The sequence below is a fragment of the Tachysurus vachellii genome, chromosome 25, assembly GCF_030014155.1.
Source record: "Tachysurus vachellii isolate PV-2020 chromosome 25, HZAU_Pvac_v1, whole genome shotgun sequence".
Taxonomy (NCBI): Eukaryota; Metazoa; Chordata; class Actinopteri; order Siluriformes; family Bagridae; genus Tachysurus; species Tachysurus vachellii.
Genome location: NC_083484.1, coordinates 11,736,578 through 11,761,699, shown reverse-complemented (window position 1 = coordinate 11,761,699; position 25,122 = coordinate 11,736,578). Strand labels below are relative to the sequence as shown.

Here is a 25,122-nt window from a genome sequence, read left to right as displayed (position 1 = left end):
TTGTGGCAATAGATATTTTTGACTCTCATGCTGACAGCAGTGCTAAGTCAGATATGAAACAGGTCATGACAAGATCAAACTTTATTCTGTACAGTTCCAATGTTCTGAGTGTACTGAATTAATGATCCAGCTGTTTATCCTTTAATTTCCATGTTCCACTTCCATCAAAACTACAATTACTAATGCCAGAGTTGTCATCAATTTGATGGCCACTGAAAAAGGGCAGGTGGAAAACGGACGGTTTTATTAACTCCAGATGGTGAGTGCAAGAGCAAAGTAACTAAAAATGCACATGAAAACTATTTATACAAACTGGACACAGCAGAGAAAATACAAGACAATATGTAGCATCAAATACATGTATTAAAAACAGGTTGTGGATTGTTTTATTTACAGAAAATGAATCACAGTATCACAGGCACTACATTAAAAAGTCTTAGACTATATTGAAAATTTTTAAGAAAACAGAAGGTTTTAGAATATCAAAATATTTAAAGGTTATAAAGTAATTGTTCAATATTTTGAATATCCATTATTCAAAGATTCTGCACTATTTCTATGTCCCAATTTAAATGTATACAAATATAGGATATTGATCTTATTAACAGCTTTGTACAAAAGATCCGATTTTTTTTCTTAATGGTGCTTAATCTCTTTTATTGAAGCACATGTTCGGAAGAAACGCTAAGGCACTTGATTTAAAACGAATAATAACGTTTTGCACAAATTTGTGGAATCTGTGCCAGCTCGAGCGTGTACTGCTATTAAAGGTGAAATAGTTGTATTAAATTAGAAAATATTGCAAAATAGAAGCATTTTCATTAGTGCTCTCAGATTGTAGACCAATTTACCTGTATGGGTTTGTAGAAAGTACACTCAAGTGGACAAGGAAAGCATGGGACAATATAAACCAGGTGGGACACGTTGTTTAAACCCTGGGAGAACTGAAGTGCTTACATATGACTTTCCTCCTCAAGACCCCTTAAGAACACAAAAAAATGATAAAAAAATAAAAAATAAAATAAAATTGAAAACTGTAGGTTAAATGTTTGGACTAGAAGCTAGTCAGGAAAAGTGGGTAAAGAAAGAAAGGGTAGAAAGAGAAACATAAGAAAACAAAATGAACAAAGATGGACAGAAATGAGGATTGTACAGGTAAATTGAGAAAGAACACCTTTCCATAAGATGAGATAAAAATAAAACAGCAGGCAGAACGCTGGCTATTAAATGTTAATTCTGCTTATCCCCTGGTCTTGAAACAGAGCACCAAAGGGATTCAGAAGAACAGAATTGTCAAATAAATTTCCTTACATAATGCACTGCTCCTGAGATCAAATGGAGATCAAGATCTTGGCTCCAACACAAACGTGGCCAGATGATATACCTGTATTTCATAAATTCCAGCATTGGCTTTGCTGCATGAGCTTGTGGTTGCTGTAAGGTTTTGTTTTCTGACCTGCTTTTTATCTTTCACTTTTCCAGCTACAGCTTCGTTGGATGCAATGAGAGCTACATATCAGCATTATTATTAAACTATTAAGGTTGAACCTTATAACATGAGGTCTAAGTGTTGGCATAAAACTATTGCACATTCACACCGGATCACATTCAATGGAAGCGGAACAAATAGCCAATACTACCTATTTTTTATAGATTAAAGATCAATTTAACATGTTTATATCTTTAAAAAAAGTTTTTTTTTTACTTTCACATGATGTGGGTGAAGCCTGGATGCACGCTATCAGTTTTTTTCTTAAGATATTTATTTTATTAGCCCAACCTAAACTGTAAAACCACCTGTACCCCAGATCTTCTCCTCCTTCTCCTCCTCAGCCAACATTAATGCCTCACCTCATTAATGCTCTTGTCGATGAATGAACACAAATCCCCAGGCTCTAGAACCTAGTTGAAAGGGTTCCCAGAACAGTTCCAATTATAAAAACAGCAACAGGTGACTAAATCCTGAATGGGATGATCTTGGGTTGTGATGGTCAGGTGTCCACAAACCTTTGTTTTGAAATACAGTTCCTCATCTACTCAGTCACTTTAGAATGGTTGCCTACAGTAGATGACAAAGTTCCACAGGATATCTGTATCTGATTGAGCATGATTATGAACTTCGAGTGAAATAACTGAGGAACTGTAAAAGTTCAGGAGTTGAATAAACACAGGAGTAATAAAGTATCCCAGTGAAGAGGTTTATGTGGTTAACTTATTTTCATGCAATATGCCAAATCAATGAGCTGGGATTTGTTTTCCAAAAAATTCCAAAACCATCAACTCAACGCCATAAGCGTTGGCACTGTGGAATTTAACACCATTAAAAAAGGACATGATCTAAACATGATCCCATCTGTTAATGGTTTCTCAGCATGGCACGGAGTGAGTCCGAGATGTTTCGTTGAGTCTTTTTTGGTTGACTGCCATTGGAGGATTCAGATTTTTTTGCAATGCCAAAACGCACACAAACACACACTTCTGAAGGCTTTATGATTTAGGTACAGTACGGTGTGTGTATGAAAGGAATCTTGTCAGACCACAGGAAAGGGTGATTATCAGTTGCTGGAGAACATTCTCCTCAAAAATTGAAATCCAAAAACAACTGCATTTGAGCACATCTCAACTGAACACACACGGCTATATTCAACATAAGAGTGTAACGTAAGCTTAAGGTACGTTAATGGAGTACACTTTAATAAACCTATTTCAAGCTTTGTTGTAAAGCTATAAACATTAATTTCACCATCTCATCGTCTTACCCAAATATGTGAGCTACTAAAAACCATGAGGGTAATCAACACCTTACAATGAATATCGCAGCACATTAACCTAAAAGAGACCAAAATATTTTCTCTACTTAAAAATAGCTCTTATTCTTTCATTGGAACGGATTGTCTCTGTTCCCAGGTTTAATTTCTCTCCTCATTTGTAAAGCTTTAAATGACTGAAAGGCTAAATAGAGCCAGTGAAAAGGTTTAAACACCACACATTCCGCAGCAGATATTATTATTATTGAGGTCGTTCCTAACCTGAGCCCAAATGTCAAACGTTAGTCCCTTTTAATGAGTCATTACAGTGTTTACGCTCGTCTGGCTGGAACGAAAGCTCTTCAAACAAAACATGAGTCAAACAGTGTTGCCAGGTCGGGCAGCTTGATTTTTTTAAATCACACTTGACAGACAAACCTGGCCTTGACTGGGTAAACATACTTTAGATATAATTTAGTTACAGTTTGGGCCGGTGGACTTAAAGTGCGTACTGTGTGTGGAGTAGAGGGGGATTTGAACCATGATCAGCCTTGATACTTTGTTCCAAACAAACTGAAAAATAAGTTGATGCTCTCCATTACAATGGATAAATAAACCAGTATATTTCTGAAATTAATGGTTTATAAGTAAGCACTTAGGATATATCTTTTGTACCTTTATAACCTTTTACCTGCGAAGGTATTCTTTAATTAGGTTCTGGACTACTGATCAGGAGGTGAGGGTTCAAGCCCCAGCACTGCTACGATGCCACCATTGGACCCTAAAACAAGGCCCTTCATTCTCTCTGCACTGACCCCAAATTCATAACAAGCTGGGATATGCAAAGAAAAGAATGTTTTAGAAAATAATTAGGGCACTTAACAAGGATATACTGTAAGAAAGAATAATGAAAATGTTTTTTTTTGTTCTTAGTTGAACTTTTTTCTTTGTTATTCCATGAAAATCCTACAGCATGTCCAACAAACCTTTCTAATCTGATAGTTATTGAACAATGACAAAAAAATAATAAATAATTGGATGAATAATGTGGCTATTACAACCAACTATAAATGAAAAATTAACAAATTAAATAATGTACTGTAGCTTATTCAGTCACTTTACACAAAAGACAGAAATCTGGCTGGAAAGTTCCTCAGATGCATAAAGATGACACTGTGTTACATAATTAATGTAGATATATTAATCTTTAGTCTGCTGTTGGATGCTGTAAGTCACGTGTAGTTCGTCATTTAGCGTGCACTTCATTCCCAAATCTCTCTAGATAGTAAATTAGATTAAAATGCAACTGAGAACAAAATCCCTGGACTAGAATTACGCAGAACACACAAGTGCAGCACAGACCTTGAGTCTTCTATAATCTGGCTATGAATTCATCTCACCGCTGAACGTGAGTCAAATATCGAGTTTGATGTGGTGCCAAAACGTCCTTTATACGAGAGCTTGATGAAAACTCTGTGTTTTATATCTTTGACATAATTACGCAGGTCTTTGGGGAGTGAGTCGCTCTGGCGCATGAGGGATCTGTTCCATATGTCACACATGTAGCTCAAAACACTTTAATGATCAGACTGAGCCCTATGGAACATGCTGATGCTTGAGCAGCTGATATAACCATCTACAGAATCAGCAAACCTAGCAGTGACTTCCTGTGACATCACAAGTCTTCAGAAAGAAACGTTCTCCGGTGTACGAAAGAGAGATCGGCTGATTTACGGTAAACTGAGCTGTAGTAATAAATCTAAAAAAAAAAACAACAACGACTCAGTGTCTTTATTTTTGTCTGTCCAGAACGAACTAATGACTTCCTGTGACATTACACTTCTTCAGCAAAGGACTAACTTACTGTGGGTCATTTTAACCGTGAAGGTTAACAATTATTCCTAAGTATTAATAATCTGACCTTTCACATTGTACATTCCTAAACCTTTGGGTAAAACTCTCTCTCTCTCTCTCTTTAACATATTTGTGGTGTCAACAACCCTGCACGGATAAATACAGCATGTGACCCCTTTAAATAACGGCTGGTCACATGCTTTTTCGTAGATGAGAAAAAAGTTGCCACAGATGTTTTAATCCTCCTGAGACACAAAAAAGATGACAAAAGAAAGATGAAAAAATTATATGCATAGATATATATGTGTGTGTTCTGTGTCATGAAGATTTTTGACCTTCGTTGAGAAGAGGCCAACCCTGTAAGGACCCTGAGATATACCTTGATATACCAGCTCCGGTTGGACTCTGCTTCATGAAGTATTCAGTCATTCTAAGAAGAGATGCCAACTACATGTGGTCTTTAAGGACAACAACCTCATCATCAATACACAATTATCGGACTGTATATTTATAATCGCACAATCCAGTGTCACCCAAATGAGGATGAGGCTCACTTTTGAGTCTGGTTCCTTTCAAGGTTTCTTCCTCTTCCATCTAAGGGAGTTTTTCCTCACTGCAGTTACCTCAGGCTTGTTCATTGAGGATAAATACAAACACATTTAAATTGAAGTCTAATATTAATCTTGAATTTTTGTATATCATCAATCTACAGTATGTATATATTAAACTTTTTGTAATGTTTCTTATGTTCTGTAAAGTTGCTTTGAGACAATGTCCATTGTTAAAAGCTCTATACAAATAAAATAAAATAGAATGGAATTGTTTTAGGCAGACGCCCATATCCAGAGTGATGTACAAAAGTGCTTTGATACTTTCAACGAATACATCGGTACTGAACGCTAGGTCACAGTATAAGGATACCATGAGTCCAAAACTCAGTTTGGAGGAAATACAGCACAGACTTCCAAAACAACACATTTACCAATAGTGACTGCGTACACCACTTTCAAACGACAAACATTATTCGTGTTTCATTGGGTATCTTTTACTGAGAATCTAATAACCTTTGAACGCTGCATTGTTTCACCAATCACACCTCTAAACTGCATTTGTGAAATGTTCCTCTATCCAGGATTAAAACCAATTTAGAATAACCATAATCTCAGAGTTAAGCCCAGTGTGAATAGTCCTAAAGTGTGAAAAGGTCAAACAGCATTCTGTGGTTAGAGAGAATTCTGAATTCACAAGTATTCGATGTTACCTTGGTGTATGGATCAATGCTAATGGTGTATCAAAAATTATCGCATTTGATAGAAAATAAAAAATAAAACTTATTTTTTTTGGTTTTCAAATTTGCATAATTGAAGCTAAATTACATTTACAGCATTTGGCAGACGCCCTCATCCAGGGCGATTTACATTATCTCATTTTTATACAACTGAGCAAATGATGGTTAAGGGCCTTGCTCAGGGGCCCAGCAGTGGCAGCTTGGTGGACCTGGGATCGAACTCACAACCTTCCAATTGGTAATCCAACACCTTAACCACTTACCACATGCCTAGTATCAATAATGAGTATCAATAATAGGTGGAAAAATCTAAACTTGTATTCACTACCGAACTGCTGTGGAATAAAAGGAATAAAACACTGCAGTGTATTTTTTATTGGAAAACCAATGGAAAATCGTGTCTTGTATTACATTTCTTAAATAATCGCTGAAGTAATTACGTACAGATTATGTACCTATCTTATACTCACAGCCAGTGATATAGTTCCTGATGTGAACATTCCTGAAATGACAGTGTAATAGGAATACTATCACCAAAAAAACAAAGTCACAACAGTGAGATAATAGTCCAGGCAAGAAGACATAAAAAGTTTATTTCTGTGAATCATCTGGTCAGAATAAATAATGTGCGCTCATGGTTGTTCGTCCCTTTGCCAGAGAGGCAGTGAACAATAAATAGGTGTTACTGCTATGGTGAAGAAAAAGTTTTATAGTCACATCCAAGATCAAATACCAATACTGTCTCGCCGTTCCCCCTACTAATCTGTCTCTTTATCTTCCTCCTCCTCCTCCTCTCTCTTCCTGTGCCCTGTTTTGGGTTGTAATGCATTCCTTTTTAAACCGGTCTAAACCGAACCTGGCTTTATTTTGTCCAAGTGACGTAAACACTGCAGAATGTAGCCTGGAGCACCAGGAGGTTTTGGTCAGATTAAACATTGGACACAACCTTTCACCAGAATCAAATCTACAACTGTAGTTATCTAGCTACATATCCATCAATGAGTCAGTAGGCCTGCTTCATCAACCTCATTTACTGTTCTCTTTTAGCCTTGTAAACAAAATGAACCAGAAAAATCTGTAGAAAATCTGCAAACAAAAAAAATATTAACACCGTCCAGAAAAAAATATGAAAATCATTGTTCCATATAAGGGGTTTCTAATATTAAACACTCCCCCCCACACACACACTTTTTTTTTTAACATACGAGCTGAATGAAATTTGATAAATAAAGATTAGAGCAAGCGAGCCGATGCGAATCAGGCAGCATCAGCCAGTTTGTCTTGTGTATTTAGTTGAGGCGCGAAGCCGTTCTCCTGATATTCATGGTTTGGAGAGCGTGCAGGGGTCCTGAAGTGAGAGGTGAGATGTTGGTGAAGGGGTTAATTTAGAGAGGGAGACCTCTCTGTGGTCCACAGAAGCTCGATGTACGGCCACTTTGTCTGGAGGCAGCGCTTGATCGGAGTGTCATCTGTACGCACCATAGGATCCTCGAAGCCCAGAACTAAAGCGGTGCCCTCAACATAGCTCACCTATACGAGGAGAAACAGAGAGATTTCATTTTTTTGCAAAATTATACTGATAGATAGATAGATTCTTTGTTGTTATTGCACAGGGTACAAGTGTCAGTCCTTATGGTGCATGCATATATATATATATATATATATATATATATATATATATATATATAAAAATTAATAAATTCACAAATATAAAGAAGTACAAACATTAACATAAGTGACTCGATACAATCAATGTTTATGTAAATGTTTTTATATTTTTAACAATAATAATAATAATTAACGCTGCAAGCAGCATTTCCCGGGTTCAAGCGTTTAAGGCCTTTAGGGAGTTTAAGGCCTTAAGGGATTTTCACATACACAAAGTGACCCGCAAGTTACAGAGGGTGGCACCCGCTCCTAACCTAGTGTCTCTAATACAGAAAAGCTTACCAACGTGTTGCACAATATATGTCATGTGAAGTACTCACCTGTCCAGTTTTCCCTAAAATAAACAAAGTCATATCCATAAAGCGAAGAAACACAAGCATCCAGATGCAGAACGAGTGACCCACAAGTCACATACACAAAGTGACCGACAAGTCACATACACAAAGTGACCGACAAGTCACGTACACAAAGTGACCGACAAGTCACGTACACAAAGTGACCGACAAGTCACGTACACAAAGTGACCGACAAGTCACATACACAAAGTGACCGACAAGTCACATACACAAAGTGACCGACAAGTCACATACACAAAGTGACCGGCAAGTCACGTACACAAAGTGACCGGCAAGTCACGTACACAAAGTGACCGGCAAGTCACATACACAAAGTGACCGACAAGTCACGTACACAAAGTGACCGACAAGTCACATACACAAAGTGACCGACAAGTCACATACACAAAGTGACCGACAAGTCACATACACAAAGTGACCGACAAGTCACATACACAAAGTGACCGACAAGTCACGTACACAAAGTGACCGACAAGTCACGTACACAAAGTGACCCTCAAGTCACGTACACAAAGTGACCCTCAAGTCACGTACACAAAGTGACCCGCAAGTAACGTACACAAAGTGACCCGCAAGTCACGTACACAGAATAACTAAGCAATTGGTATACATGAACAGTCTGACAATATATGTCATGTGAAGTACTCACCTGTCCAGTTTTCCCTAAAATAAACAAAGTCATATCCATAAAGCGAAGAAACACAAGCATCCAGATGCAGAACGAGTGACCGGCAAGTCACATACACAAAGTGACCGACAAGTCACATACACAAAGTGACCGGCAAGTCACATACACAAAGTGACCGACAAGTCACATACACAAAGTGACCGACAAGTCACATACACAAAGTGACCCACAAGTCACATACACAAAGTGACCCACAAGTCACGTACACAAAGTGACCGACAAGTCTGACATACAGTCTGACATACTAAAACCGAATGAACAACAATAAAGCCCTCTAATTGAAGCTGAATGTGCTTGGAGGAGAGCACTAATTCTAGAACACTGAGAGCACTGATTCTAGAACTGTGTTCGGACTGTGATGTCACACAGGATAATGAAGATTGACAGGAGATGTCCAATGGTAGGGATCTGAAAAGATCCCAATCCAGTCGAGACCAATTCAGTGCAGTAATATTCTCTGGAATCTCAATGTCAAAAAAAAGGACTGGAAACTGGAAAAAAAAAACTGGAAAAAAAGTAAAAATTTTGATTCAGAAACGTTCGGACTGTGAGGAGCCAGTTTTACTAAAATGTCAATAACTCAAGAACTAAATGAGCTATCAACACCAAACTTGGGACACATGTGAAAGAGGTCAAACTGAGGTCACAGTTCAAAAACACAAAAGGCAAAGATTACGTGTCAGCAAAGAATTGAATTCTTAAGATTCTGATTCTGAGAATCAGAATCTTTGCCTTACGAGTCAGCACAAAATTGGGTTTTTGGACTGTTGGTGGCGCTAGAGGGCTTTTTTTTTTAAAAAAATGGCTGTTTTTAGTGATTTTTCCGTCATAGCACCACCAAGTGGCCAATCGCCGCGGTTTTTGAACTGTGACCTCAGTTTGACCTCTTTCACATGTGTCCCAAGTTTGGTGTTGATAGCTCATTTAGTTCTTGACATTTTAGTAAAACTGGCTCCTCACAGTCCGAACGTTTTGGGGCCCCTTAAGGACCCTGAATCAAAATTTCAACTTTTTTCCCATAATTATTGACATTGAGACTCCAGAGAATATTATTGCACTGGATTGGTCTCGATCAGGCGAAAAACCTAGGACTAGTTCGCAAAAGTAGGTTTTTCACCTGATCAAGAATAATTAATGAACAATTTGATTGACAGCATTGGTCCAAGAAGCAAAGTTGTTCACTATGTGGAGACCTATCAAATGATATAAAGCACTTGAGATTTGGACATACGGTTTAGGAGTTATGGGCACAAACGCGTTTTGGGGCGCTGAAGTGCCCCAGATTGGCCGATTTCGCTGAGACCTTGGCCCTGAGTAACTGTGACCAGTACTACCATCTGACCAAGTTTGAGCTCTCTAGGCCTTACGGTTTGGGCTGCACGATCGTTTCTAGGGTGGAATAATAATAATAATAAAAATCTGAGCAAATACAATAGTGTTCCAGCGCTTCGCGCTTGAACCCTATTAATAATAATAAAAATCCTAACAAAAACAATAGGTTTCCAGTTCTTCGCGCTTGAACCCTAATAATAATAATAATAATAATAAATCTGATTTCTTTTTTTAACCACCTAGACATGACCCAACCTGGAAAGTCTTACTTAATATTCACAAAGTTGTACATAATAAAAGCTTTGGCAACCCAAACATTGCTTTAGATGTCAAGTCAGTCATGCAGGGTGAAATTTAAATTTAGAACAAGTCTAAGAACCAGCCGGTTTGATAATACACAAACCTCATTTGGTCATGCCAGGAAAGCTTACTGAAATAATCGGGTCGAGTGCCAGTGAGTGAGTAAGAAGTCTCCAGAGGGTCAAGACACATGGCAAGCTCATATCTGTATACATTCATCTAATAAGCGCTCATGTTTGGAAGAACACACAGTGATGACCAGCAGATTGCCATGAGCAGGAAGAGGAAGGCCACGGTCGGAAGATAGTGTTTAATTTTTGGGTCAGTGTTTGAGCGTCAGTCTGTGTGTCTGCCTCTCATTAGAGCCCTGGCCTCCTGCAATGACATCATGAGACCTTAGGTCCTCGATGGCTTCCATATGGAGGGCCTCTCATTGCCAGTGTGGAACCTAACCTACACTTTGCCATGGTGACCATGTGTGCAGTGCTGCCTGTGTGTGTGTGTATGTATGTATGTGTGTGTTTGATTAACTGGTCCTTCATAACTGAAAACCATTACTAAGGTGTGTGATTTACGCTGATTGTATTAAAAACATATGAGGATATTTTGTATGCATTAGTGAGTGCACATGCTTGAAATACCTTACGTACAACATCACACGGCCCGTATGCACGTGTAACAACGCTGTGTCATGGCGACTGGGTGTGGATTGTTTCATGTCAGGGTCAAGGCTAGCTGGAACTGAATGGTGGCGAATGGTGAATGCCGACGTCGGTGAGAAGAGAGGTTCAGTGACCCGTGAAGACTCCGATCTGAGGTCTGATCATCATCTTCATTTGTGTACTTAAATCCTCTCAAAACACACTCACGGTCCATCAAGGACTCGTCTACATCACACTCAACTGGGAACAATTTCAGTTTGGTTGCATTTTGACCCGGGTAATTTCTCAGTACAGCTAACACGCTCTGCTAAGAATATAATTACGAACATACTGAGGGAAAAACATGCTCTGTTTGGTGCTTAGTAGGTAAAACAAGGATACACTGCATCAGTGCAGTGAAATGTCACTTGTAGAGAATCTTCTATGCCACCATTTTCTTTGATCTTCTGTGAACGCCTGGGGTAAAGGTATGAGGTGCAAAACCCGAAATCAACATATAAACTCGAAAAGATATTTTGGATGAACAATCATTTATAGGTTTATATGAAATGGATTGGGGGGGCACGGTGGCTTAGTGGTTAGCACGTTCGCCTCACACCTCCAGGGTTGGGGGTTCTATTCCCGCCTCCACCTTGTGTGTGTGGAGTTTGCATGTTCTCCCTGTGCCTCGGGGGTTTCCTCCGGGTACTCCGGTTTCCTCCGCCGGTCCAAAGACATGCATGGTAGGTTGATTGGCATCTCTGGAAAATTGTCCCTAGTGTGTGAGTGCGTGAGTGAATGAGAGTGTGCGTGTGTGCCCTGCGATGGGTTGGCACTCCGTCCAGGGTGTATCCTGCCTTGATGCCCGATGACGCCTGAGATAGGCACAGGCTCCCTGTGACCCGAGGTAGTTCGGATAAGCGGTAGAAGATGAATGAATGAAATGGATTGCTCTCAGTGCACTGCTCTGAAATCAGTTTCAACTGTTTGTAAATTCAGTACTTTCAGCACAAGTAAAAGCCAGTACTTTCAGCGTAAGTAAGACGGTGCTTTCAGTGTAAGTAAAGGTCAATACTTTCAGCACAAGTAAAAGTCAGTACTTTCAGCCTAAGTAAGACGGTGCTTTCAGTGTAAGTGAAAGCCAGTAAGTCAGACACAGAGGTTCTTCAGCTTGCCGTAAGGTGGAACAATACAAGGTGGGGAAAGTAAACTCTGTCTTGGACAGAAAGTGTAACCACCTGCTATAAGGATTTAAAAATGTAAGAATCAAGTTGCAGCCGGATGGAAAAACAGGAAGGTTTATGAATGACATCAGAACATTCTCTCGACTTTATTTAGGATAGTGTCTAAAGTGCTCAAGATTATTCTTACAAGCCATAACAAATTAAAGCTCATGCTTCCTGAAAGATAAGGCTGACTTGTTTTCTTACGCTCGTGTCCAAAGATTTAGTCAGCTTTGACCTCAGTGTAACTAATTTATATGTAATCTTATACAAATGTGTTAGACATAGCTGTTGCTGGTGTGTGTCACGTGTTTGGGAGTCAGAGATATCGGCATATCTCTATTTCTGTACCTGTCTGAGCCTGCATTTGTCTTCATCTTACATATTATTTTGGTGCTATTATGTGCAGTAAGGCTCCGTACCTGTACTGATGTCTAATATGATGTCACCATCAGCTAAAACACATGTGCAGGCTACCACCTCCAACAGGTAGTCTCAGGCTTAGGGTTCATGCAAACCGTCTTTTTTTTTCCCCCAGACTAAAATGCCGGTGTGATAATCCCCTAAGCAAACAAAACATGCTTATAACAGAAGGGGAATACACATTTGTGTCCCATGGTCCAAGAACGAGCAGTTGCTAGATGATGTATGCAGAGAGAGGGGTTTACATAATCCAGCCTTCATTTTTGAGGAACTGCAGCCTAACACAAAAGGGATGAGAAACATTGATGTAAGGAACTTTATAAAGAAGGACATCACACTCAGAGGAAAGCTCTACCTGCGCTCTTGCCTTGTTATTGACAGAGGAGAAAGAGCACACACAATGGCTCCACAACCACTCGGGTGCTCGGACGTGCGTGTTATTCAGTGTTTCAAAGTTGACAGAAGAGTCTCACATAGTAACTAACTGCGAAATCTATTCTCATTGTAGTTTCTCCATGGTTATTAAACCGCAATAAATAGAATATTATTTAATGAAGTGCTACAGATGAAGTGTAAAACTATTTTCCTGCTTCTCCAACGTTCTATTAAATTAGTTCAATAGATGGAAGATTACAATCCAAGCAAATGTTTGTAGCACAAGTACACAAAAAGCCAAAGATACACACAGGATACACAGACAGACCAAATGGACACAAATGAGGCCCCACTCTCTCTTAAATGGCTTCTCCAGAAAAGTGATCCATGTTCTAGTTGTTCTTTTAGCGTGGTCCCCTTAGCAACCGGTAAAACAGTGACTGCTTTCAAGAGGAGAATTTCACATTAAAATCTATGGAGAAAAAGATAGATCACTGCTTCTAATGCACTTGCCACAGAAAAGAAAGTCCCAGTGTGTATGTGTGGCTACATACATTTCCACACACACACGTCTGACAAGCATTAAACTGGAATAAAAATGGGCAGCCTTCAATCATACTTCAAGAAGTCAAAGGTTGCTTGGTCACACACACACACGCACGCGCGCACGCGCACGCACGCGCACGCGCACGCACACACACACACACACACACACACACACACACACACACACACACACACACACACACACACACACACACACACACACACACACACACACACACACACACACACACACACACACACACACACACACACACACACACAGATTTACGAGGCCAGTGGTGTGCGTGTGTGTGTGTGTGCGCCTCCCACTCTTGGGATTGTGTGTGTTAATGCCATCAGGCCATCAGACTCTTTGTAGGTAACTATGTGGAAAATGGAAAACAGCCCTCTGTGCAGGGTCAGGGGGAAAGACTTAGCTACTGGTCACAGTGAAAGAGATCAGAATCCCAGCCCACAGAGTCTCTGTCTCTTTACAGTGTTTTGAAGTTGATTGGTAAAACTCAATTACAGGCTCTACAAAGAAGTAGCTTATTCTACTAGTTAGTATGCTACCAATTTAGCTCTAACTTATCATTTAGCTCAAATTACTTAGAACCGAGAATACAAAAATACTCGATTAACACAAACTATCTTCATTTCTTGATCCTTGATCATGCAGCAAATGCTCAGTGCCTATACAGAAAATTATTTGAGAGCATGGAGCAGTGAAGTAAGCATGCTGATACACGCCAAAACAGTTCGGTTCAGCGAGCACTGAGCACCGAGTCTACACACACGACACAAGGTGCATTAATAGCAGCTTGCACTAAATCTTAATCACCCTGTATTATATAATATGATACTGCCCTGTGCATTCAGTTTGAACCCCTTGTCACACTCTATATTAAAGCCACTTGACATTTAAACGACATAAACTCTTAGCAGTGACCAGCTAAATAAAATGCTCCATGATGGCTGACTTAAAGATGTAGTTAATTCAGAAGGCGTGATGTTCATCTGTGCAATCCACCACACTCACAGTTGTCCTTTTTTATTTTGCTCATCACAAGATGGTCAGCAGTGTGACTAAAAGACTGGCAATATCTGTGTCTTGTGACTGTATTGTCACGTAATACCCTTTTAGCATGTGTTTCGCCTAAGAACATCTATTGCTACATGGGAATGCACTTGTGTGTCTTTTGCTTTGATTTTATGTGTTTGTGTGTTTTGTTTAGACTCTAGTCATTTCTTCACCTCTGTCTTTCCCCCTCATTGGTTTACTGTTATTGTGCATCAATATTGAATTCACCTGTTTTAAGCTACCTTCAGATCTCATTGTGAAAGCATTTGTTTTTCTGTCGATTAAGTGCTGAGCAGTGTTTATCTTGCATTTCAGGTTTTCTGGTCTTTTCCTGGTTTTTGATCTGTTCCAGTGCCTCGACTATAAATATGGATATGCCTTTGTTAAACGCTGTCTGCCTGTTCGCTGACCACGGATACGAATTTCGACAATGATGTTTAGACTGTCCATGATAAAAGCCACACTGATCTCATGCAATTGTGTTCTGCCACTCCATCTCGACACTGCTTGTTATATAAGACTACAAATGTTCCGCTCACACCATCTGACCACGTGCAGGTTCCTAATCTGCTGAAAAGGGCAAATAAAGGGTAAGATCAAGCTAAGGATCCTTCAGTGCTCGTGCGTTATTTAAACGTCATTTGATAATGAATACGTCTTCAGGGAGTGGCTTCAAAGGCAGCAGACCTTTGAAGCTAGAAACAGCTGACTGACCTTAAGGAGACAAGTAGAGGGGTAAGTGGGCTGCTGAAATGGGTTTGAGGTAGATGCACAAACATCGCTTCAATAATCACATTTAAACCCTACTCAATGTGGTGAAGGGAGTCGGACAGGATCAAGCACACTGGTGATAATGTGCACTGGTGTGTGTATAATGTGCATGGGCATGATATAGGAGAGGTTGTGTGTGCGTGTTACCTTCTCATTGTGGTTGGACTGCTTCAGGCCGTTATAGTGGTACACAGGAAATGAGTCTGGAATCCCTGAGTCCTGCAACGGCAAGAGGATACATGAGTGAGTGTGCGCGAGTGGAAGACCACCTTAAAGATAACCACATGTGGCCGTTCCCCGTCCCGGTCTCTCCACAGATTAACAGATCTGATTGATCAAGTCTTTCGTAATTCAAATCAGGTGTATATGAGTGGGTAAAACAAGTCCATATAACAAAAATGTTGACTTCTAATTTTGGGACTGAGCAGCATAAAATAAATGCATCATTCAGACTGACAGTCTCAGCCTCGCTCCACAGTGTTGTTGAACAGAACAGCAATAATTGCTTTTCCATTCTGGGAAAGAAAAGAAAAAAGCCCAATGATCTCTGTCCAGCACAAACTAATCAATGTGACCGAAATCATACCACTCATGCAACATGAAAAGCTGGACATAAAGCACAATGGTCAGATCAAAGGATCACAGAACCTGTGGTTACCAAATAGCAGTAAATGCTCTACTGAGCCAAAAAAAAAAAAAAATCCTGTGAGGCCAGCTCCATGCCTCACTGATACCCAAACACTCACTCGTATAAGGAGCCGATTCACTCAGTCCAGCCGTGTACTGCTGTGTCCCGCTGGCACGGCTACAGCATGTACGTGTGCGAGAAATGAGGTTTGAATGTTTAATTCGACAGTAAATGGAGGCTTTTTTTGCTAATATGTAGCTAAAAACTCCTAATCTATTTAACATCCACCCAGAGAAACTGCAACTGTGTGCCAACTATAAGTGTCATTCTCTCTTCTGTCCTTCGCTCTTCGATATTCAACAGACAGGCTAAAAAAAAAAAAACAAAAAACAAAAAAAAGGGATGCATTAAGGACAAGTTATATTACAGCACCCGAGCTGCCAACATTGCTAACATAAAAATCCTAGCAGCGAGAGATAAACCAGAATTTTACCACAAAAACCTTAGCGCATGTCGGTGGTCGAGACGGCTCCGTCCTAACAGCGTAAACGATAAAACATGCGTTTCCTTAAACTGACATTTAGCTGTAGACATGTTTTAGCTTTTAAAGCAAACTTCAGTTCACAAAGTTAGAGTTTCTTTTATTTTTCTGAAGTGAATATAAGATGTAACTCTTATTATTCTATACAATTATTTATACAATTCTGAATACTAATTTTTAATTACAAATACTGCTATTACAACAGTCCCTATAGGATTGGGTGACAAAAATGGATTAAAAAGCAGGCAAACTATGTAATATTCAGAGGAGGTTTCAATTTTTAAAACGAATGCAGATTTTCACACGTCGTACAATTTTTTATTTTTTTTTAAAACGCTGAGCAAAATCCTTGAAGGACTGATTGCGAGGGCCAATATTGGATGATCACAATAACCACCAATACACGAGCTGTAAAAGAAACATGCGCAACAAAATGCACAATTCAGAACATTTGAGTGAGTGTAAACAAACAAAAGATTTACAGTCTGGAAAATATGAACCAGCATATAAATAAGGCATAACTTCCAAGTACTGAGCTGAGCTGCACAAACAGCGGCTGACTGTCTGTATTAGGATTTTTATCTACTAATCAGTAGCTTTGAAGTTTCACTAAAATACAAGAGCACGTGTGAGTGATTTGGCACAATACAATAAATAATATTATGTGTTACCTGATCGGGGAAGAATTCGAGCAGGAACGGACCCAACAGAACAATTCCTAGTCCTTCAGGATCCAGCTTACTCTTCATCAGATTGACACTGTGTTTAAAAGAAGAATGAGGCGTTGTACGTCTAAGTGCGATGGACAGGAAAAGATTTATTCTTTATTCATACATCCAGTATGTCTGGTACTAAAATGTACGAACAGATATACATTTTATTTATTTATTTATTTATTTTACAAGTGACTAAAAAGTATGTAAGTGTTGAAATACTTGGCTGTAATGATGAGTTATAATATCCAGGAATAGAAGGTTTACAAGTTATATATAGGCATGAGTAATGTCTGGAATCTGGCCTTTACTTCAAAACAACTACACCGATTTCTGAAATGAACAGACTTCTTTTTAAGGAAGCATGATCTGTAACCACACACACACACACACACACGCCTAAGTAATCACGGAACAACACAGATGTCACGCTAACTTAGATTATATGTGTTGTGCAATTCTCAACTCTGATTGGTCAGAAAGTGTTGATTGATTTCTCTTCCTGACTACAAAGTTAATATTAATGCACTCATCTAATATATTTATTCATTCTACAGTACCGTCGCTACTGTATGAAAGAAAATGTACATAATATAAGGCTAATAATAAAGGGATTAGAAAAGGTTTCCCGATATGAAAAATGAATAATCATTAACAGGTGGATGAATTGGTTTTCTGCGAGGAGCAGAAGGAGTCTGTGCCAGCTTCTTGGGACCGTCAGTAGGTTTTGTGTCACAGGAGAATCTTCAAGACAGAGGACTCTGTTTTCCAGTTTCTCAGTAAATGTAAATTACGTGATCAAAATAAATTAAATTCTGCATCATGTATACTGTATTTAATGTCAATCTTTTTAAAAATAAAAAATATCTTAAATGTATAAAAGCATATTACAATATCCAAGATATCTCGAAAAAAATTTACAGTACTCATATTAACCTTACTGTTAACCTAACTTCTGTATAATTGGTGTATATAAGGCATGTGATAACAGGAACTAACTTGCTAACTTCCATCTGCTCCACAACATTAAGTGGCGTTATAATTGTTTAGAAAGCATTGTTATTCCTTAATGAATTAAAAATTGGAATCACTGGAAAATTCACATGTATTGTTGTGTAGGAAAATAATCAGTGATGCCAACAGTACTTGTTAGGATGCAATCTAATGTTTCCTAGTTCTAAAGTAATATACAGTATTGTATAAGGACGCGCTGATCCGATCCTGACCTGAACAGGACTGAATTTGACGTTACGTCCAATCCAAATCCCTCTCGTATGTTTATGCACATGGCAAAGCTCTTGCATGTACACAATGACATAAATTGTCTTAAAGCATATATCTATATAGAACCACATAATCTGTGACAAGATCTCTTGGCTCACAAGCACTCCACAGCATCTTGCTTACTAAAGTTAATGCAAGAAATGAGCTGTTTATGAGGTGAGAGTTTTAAACGGTCCACTGGTTCGGTCTGTAGTGTGTGTTTACAGTGAAGGTTTACTCTGAAGCTCTAAGGCTCTGAGTCTGGATGTAGTGGACCTTCTAGATCACTTTAACAGAGCTGAGATGAAAGAGGGAGATTACTTTCCACTTTTCCCCCCTCTCTTTTTTTCCTTTTCTTCTCTTCCAGCAGACTGACCCATGTGAACCAAAAAGTACAGTCAGCGGGTGACTTGAGGAGCGACTGCAGGTGCTTCTTCTTGTACACACACACACACACACACACACACACAACATCCGACTACTGTTATCACTGAAAATATTACAATCACCCATGCACAAACTTACTACTCAGGCTCCGAGACCAGATCCAAAGCCTTCATAACGTCTTCGAGCAGTGTGTCAGGAATGAAACCGTTATCTAAAGAGAAAATTAGATAAGACGAAACATATGGTTAGTCCTAATGTTTGGGAAGGGGGGGGGGGAGATGAGGTATAAAGAAAACCCGGAATATTCCTCTGAAGCCATGTAACGTGAGATGACGCACAAAAACAAGCCAACCGTAAGACAGGATTTATGCTTAATAGCAGCTCGTCTTAGCAATCATTATATCTCCGTTAGTCTATTTATCTCTCTCCCGTCTGCCATCTGTTCCTTTTACTTGCATTATTCCGTGTTCTCCATCAGTTCTACTGTATGCGCATAATAATTGTGCTTGAACATTAAACTATGAGTGTTGCTACTGGGAAAAACTGCAGAAAAAGCAAATCGTTGAAATGACGGTGTAAGCATTTAATTTAAATATACAAATATTTAAAACATGGTGAGGGCAAACGGCAATATGGGCTTGTATCACAAAATTTACTGAGATTTTGAGGTTGTAGTTCTAGTTTATTTCTTTTACTAGTCGTGAATTTTGAATAAAGGTTTTCCGAGGCTACTACAAAACAAACAAAGAAAACTAGATACTCTAACTTGTTAATGACTCTGTTAATGAAAGAGTTAAACCTGGTCCAGTACAGCACAGTATCTCTCTCTCACTACTTATCAAACTCTCCATCACATTCAAGCTCAACACTATACATGATGAATGAAAAACTATTGTTCTGTTCTGAAAGAAATGCATTGTTTTTGTCACAAAGCCTTGAAGCCGTGGGTTCCACACGTACTACGAGGCAATGGAGCAAAAAAGCTACGTGATACAGAAAAAACATTTATAATAAATAATAAGGAACATTCCGAGGGGGCACGGTGGCTTAGTGGTTAGCACGTTCGCCTCACACCTCCAGGGTTGGGGGTTCGATTCCCGCCTCCACCTTGTGTGTGTGGAGTTTGCATGTTCTCCCCGTGCCTCGGGGGTTTCCTCCGGGTACTCCGGTTTCCTCCCCCGGTCCAAAGACATGCATGGTAGGTTGATTGGCATCTCTGGAAAATTGTCCCTAGTGTGTGATTGCGTGAGTGAATGAGAGTGTGTGTGTGTGCCCTGTGATGGGTTGGCACTCCGTCCAGGGTGTATCCTGCCTTGATGCCCGATGACGCCTGAGATAGGCACAGGCTCCCCGTGACCCGAGGTAGTTCGGATAAGCGGTAGAAAATGAATGAATGAATGAATGAATAAGGAACATTCCATTATATTGTATTATCTATAATGATTTCACAGACAACTCAATACCTCTATCCAGAACATTAGTATGTGCGTTCATGAGAAACGGTGGTAATGTTTATTCATTGTTCTGATGGGGTTCATTGCAGTGCCTCTGTTTTAAGAGCCAAAACTCTCACATTTATTTCTGTGCCTATTTACACTGGTATAGTAAATATAACGTGCTAATATTAAAGGCATGTTTAACCACTAGACCTTTAACTAAAGGTGAATGCTACATACACCGTTCCTTAATATCGGTTTTAAGAACCTTTTAAAATGCTAATATCTACAAAATAACATTTTCAAGTCGACATTTTTACATTGACATTATACAAAGTAAGCACAGCAGTCATTTCTATTCAAAGGCCAAAACATTGAGAACTATACAACACTTGATAGTTTTGCCCAATTATGGATGTACAAAGAATCATCCTTGATCCCACAAGCATCACCATGACCGAGTCCTGACTTCTGTGCATGAAAATATTCAGACACTTGAATGTTAGAAAGCCGCCTGTGGCATACATGAACTTTTAAAAAATGTTCCGCTTGCATGTTTGTGAGCTTTCATTCGTCATGTCTTTTGTTTGACGTCTATGAACAGGATCATATGGGATGCAACGGAAACGCACGGCGCATATTGTTTTGATCAAAAGACAGACAAACGCGCTGTTTAGTTTGTGAGAAATAATGCTCTAATTGAATCCAGTCATTGGGGAAAAGCCATTAATGAATTGCCATTCCATTTTTGTGACTAATCTGAGTGCACAGACAGTTTGGGTCTAAAATAGTTTGCTATGTCGCCTTTACCGTTATGTCTTCCTAACTTTGGATGTCCTGGTGGATGCATGTTTAAAAAGCCAGATGCGAGGCTTTATAGGTAGGCTAAAGTTCCCCATACGTCTCTTAACATATTTCTCCTGTATTCGGCTCCTCTGTATACTTGCTGATCCCTCAGGAAGCTTCTGTATCGAGGCTTCCACACAGTGAGCAATAAATAAAGGACAACTACAGAAATTCTTAATGACAGAAACAGATATCTGCAATACACAAAAGACAGGTGATGAAAATAGTCTGCATTAAATTACACACATCAGCTGCGTGGATCATTTACTGACCACGGTTAATTATTATTAGTTTACCAGTTATATTAATTAACAAACATGAACTTATTACAATCTACTGGTATTATTTATTAAAATAATGCTCTCTGACCTGCATCCAGCTGTTATTTATGTTCACTCTAAAGATTGGTACCGTTTCTGAATTTTTTTTAGTTGCTCAACTAATAATAATAATAATAATAATAATAATAATAATAATAATAATAATAAAAGCGTTTAAACGTATAAAAATGGAAATGGTGTTGGACTGTGTAAAACATGGTCAGTTGGTTTTTCATGGATGAGATACTCAGTGGGATCTTTGTAAATTGCCTTCCAACCATAAGGCAGAAACAAAAAGACAATTCAAATTCACAAATTTCTATCAACACACTCGAGCTCTCTTTTGTCCTCTGGGTGTCTATTCTCCTTGGAACGAGAAAATAAACAGACTGAATGTTAGTCTTCCTCCATGGCTCTGACAGGCAGGGAGATAAAAATAAACCCCCTATCTAGAGCGTTCTTCGTGCTGTTAGAGAATCTTCACTCTCTACATCTACAGTATCTTTACTTGTCTCTTTCGTTTGCTCTCCCTCTTTCATTGTGTTTTCTCCAACTGATCTTTGGGGAATGTGATAAACTTGGTGTTCTTTCTTAAACACCAAATGAGAAAGGTTCCTTTGAGAACGTTTTACCTTCTGGATCGAAGGTCTGAAAGATTCTTCTGGCCTGTTCTGACGGAGACTCAGGGGCCACCAGAGACATCTCCTTTAGAGACAGAAAGAAGAAAAAAAAAAAAGAGAGAGAAGGAGGCTCATTAAAGATTTCTGAAAACTATAGGATGATGAGTGTATTAATCCATTGAGCCATGTTAGACTGGTCCTTATCATGATTAATAACGAATATGTTTTTAATTTTCTATTACAACAGCTCAGGCTACAAGGTTTATATTATATTATTGCACTTTGTATTATTAACAACTTACAGAGGGATATTTATAATGTGGACTTCAGACATGTGGGTTTTCTATGAGATGTTTATTCAGCATTTCTGGAATAAGTCTCTAATGACTAATTCTGGATTATGAACTAACTGCGTTTAAAACACTACAGCTGTTCACGGAGTCAGAGAGGACACTGTCTTATCACTGATTTGGAACGGAGCCCTTTTAACATCTTAACTGCGGCAACACGCCGGCTTTAGACAGCGAGCAGTGACAAATCACTCAGAGTGAAAAACTTTCATGTGGTCTGCGGGTCAAAGACTTGAACAAGAGCACGACTTGAACTTCTGAACATTTATAATGTACAAGAATACTGACCAGAATGGACTAGAATCTTAGACCGACAGGACGTGTCTCGCATAATGAGGACGTCACTAATTTCATTTGATTTTAGCGCTGATGAAGGGCACGAGTAACATGATAATTTAAAGTCTTTTTTATTCTGATGTACTACACAGAATGCTGCAGTAAAAAAAGTGCTGAGTAAAAGCTTTAAAGTAAACACAACATCATAAATAATCATATCTAGATTTCTGGAATGTCGATTTCACTCCACTTGCATTTACCATATTTACCATTTTAAAAAAATGACAAACAGTATAATCATCCGGAACTCATGAACTGCTAACAATCAAGCTTCCATGATTTCAGCGCCGAATGTTAAAAGTCAAAATGTGATCAATATAATCCCTTTTTTTCCCCTCAGAATTATATGTTGATTGGACACTTTTGGTGTAAGAAATGTTGTACTCCAATGTGCATGTCCTAAACAAAATGCATAAAGATGGTCAGCTCTTGAAATACAGTATAATATAATAGAATCAGTTTAATAAACATACTGAATATGAGGATTAACAGGTTATAATCACACAAACCTAATCATGTCAATGCCTCTGCTTCTTTCTCTCTTAGCAGATTACAGCACCTTGGGCCACAAGGCGCAAAAAGAGTGTATAAAAGAACTGCAGCATGTTGTAAACGGTGTATTCTTCCAACTTATCTTTGTAAGGGCAAAAGGATTCAAATCATAGTAACACATTCTTGCAATAGAGTGAAACTGGAAAAATGTGAAGGGAGAAGGAAAAAAAAAAAAACACCCATGATGGTTTTTCCTCAAAACCAAATCTTACCCAGGAAATCAGGTATCAAAACACACGCTTTCCTCTCCACCCTTTGCTTCCTGTCTAATCGTTTAGGAAGCATGTCAGTGTTTGTGAGAATGCAGTGTGGAAAGGTTAATTAATGACACAAGTCTCAAATTTGGCCTGTGTTCATGGACAACTCTTCGTTCTAGATGATCAAAACTTATAAGACTGGATTGAAAACACAGTTTTGCTGGAGTTCCTCTGCTGAAAAGATGTTTCTTCAATTGTTTTTTTTGTTCACTAAGAAAACGAGGGGGAAAAAAACAATGCTCTGCTTATTTAATAAATTAGATTATTGAATAAAAAAATAGAGCTGCATAGATAAAGGCATTATTCAACGTGAGCTTGAAATAAGAGATCTATGGGCAAGATTCATTCACGTATCTATTGTATCCTATTGGTGGCTTTAGCTAAGCATAGTAGCTGAGCTCACAAACATTAGCTTGAGCCCACGACAGCATCAGATTCCCGTTTCTGACTGTCAGGACTGGACCTAACATACTCCTCTACTGTTGTAATGGATTGTGATGCTTTTCTGCCCACTGTGGTTGCAAAGAAGTCACCAACAACCTCCCAAACCTCACAGCCATGCCATGGCTATTTCACTGAGAGAACTGAGACTTGTTTCCCTTCTAATGTTTGATGTAAACGTTAACCAAAAGCTCTTGATCTGTAAATTCATCATTCTATGCATTGTGCTGCTGCACGTGTTTGGTCGAGCAGATGTACACGTGCTCCTAGCAAAGCAGTCAGCAAGTATGTGACCGTTCGTGCATGATGCCCTCATGTGTTTCTACACGTGTTCGTGCGACGTCGCTCACGTGCGATGAGCGGATGTGCTGCTCATACAGTTGTGGTATAACGTGATCTGAAATGTCCTCGCACACAAAACACAAACATTTCCTGTTTAATCTCACAGAATGGGTTCTGTACAATGTTCACAGACAGACACCAATGTTTCAAAAAGAAAATAGAAATCTGATGCACAGGAGATTGCAAATGAGGAGAAAAGGAGATGAAGAAGGTGCAGAATAGAAGACAGATAAGAGGAGGAGGTAACAGAGTGAAAGCATAGACAAAAGAGAAGAACAGACCAGCTGGAAGATGTCCTCCAAATACACACACACACACACACACACACACACACACACACACACACACAACTACACTCACTTGGAAAATGAAATAAAAATGAACACCCAGGGCCAGCTGCAAAACTCTTGGCCCATGGAGTAATGAAAAGATTTGTTATTTGTTATTTTTAACTAAGATCTAAATGAAGTAGTGTACATACAGATAACGAGCATGCGAACATCCATCTCAATTATCAATTATTTGCTCTTAAACTCTCCTAAATGACAATCTGGGAAACTATTCTACTATGTCAAGATACGTTTACTTAATAAGGGAAAAACTGAGAAAAAATTTGATCAGGACAATTTTCGGAGCCAATGAGCAAAAAAAAAAAAAAGCCACAATTAGCGTGACGTTTTTGAAATTCTGAATACGGAAAAAAACAACCTAACAAACAAAAAACAACTTGCATCACATGACTGTTGTCTTGTTTGGAAAGAAATGCTCGTAACATTTTATTGCTGTTTACATTGCTG

At 39.0% G+C, this 25,122-nt stretch overlaps 1 protein-coding gene across 1 annotated transcript in view; it reads right to left on the bottom strand.

The window, feature by feature from the left end:
• Nucleotides 1–6,456: 6,456 nt before the first annotated feature.
• Nucleotides 6,457–25,122, bottom strand: part of mindy3 (MINDY lysine 48 deubiquitinase 3) — a 42,087-nt gene continuing 23,421 nt past the window's right edge. The window contains exons 12-16 of the mRNA XM_060861819.1: nt 22,060–22,132; nt 18,964–19,036; nt 17,134–17,221; nt 15,441–15,512; nt 6,457–7,419 (exon numbers count right to left, since the gene is read on the bottom strand). Coding sequence (XP_060717802.1) covers nt 7,270–7,419; nt 15,441–15,512; nt 17,134–17,221; nt 18,964–19,036; nt 22,060–22,132 — 456 coding nt within the window. The 3' untranslated portion in view covers nt 6,457–7,269. The remainder of the gene's footprint in view (nt 7,420–15,440; nt 15,513–17,133; nt 17,222–18,963; nt 19,037–22,059; nt 22,133–25,122) is intronic.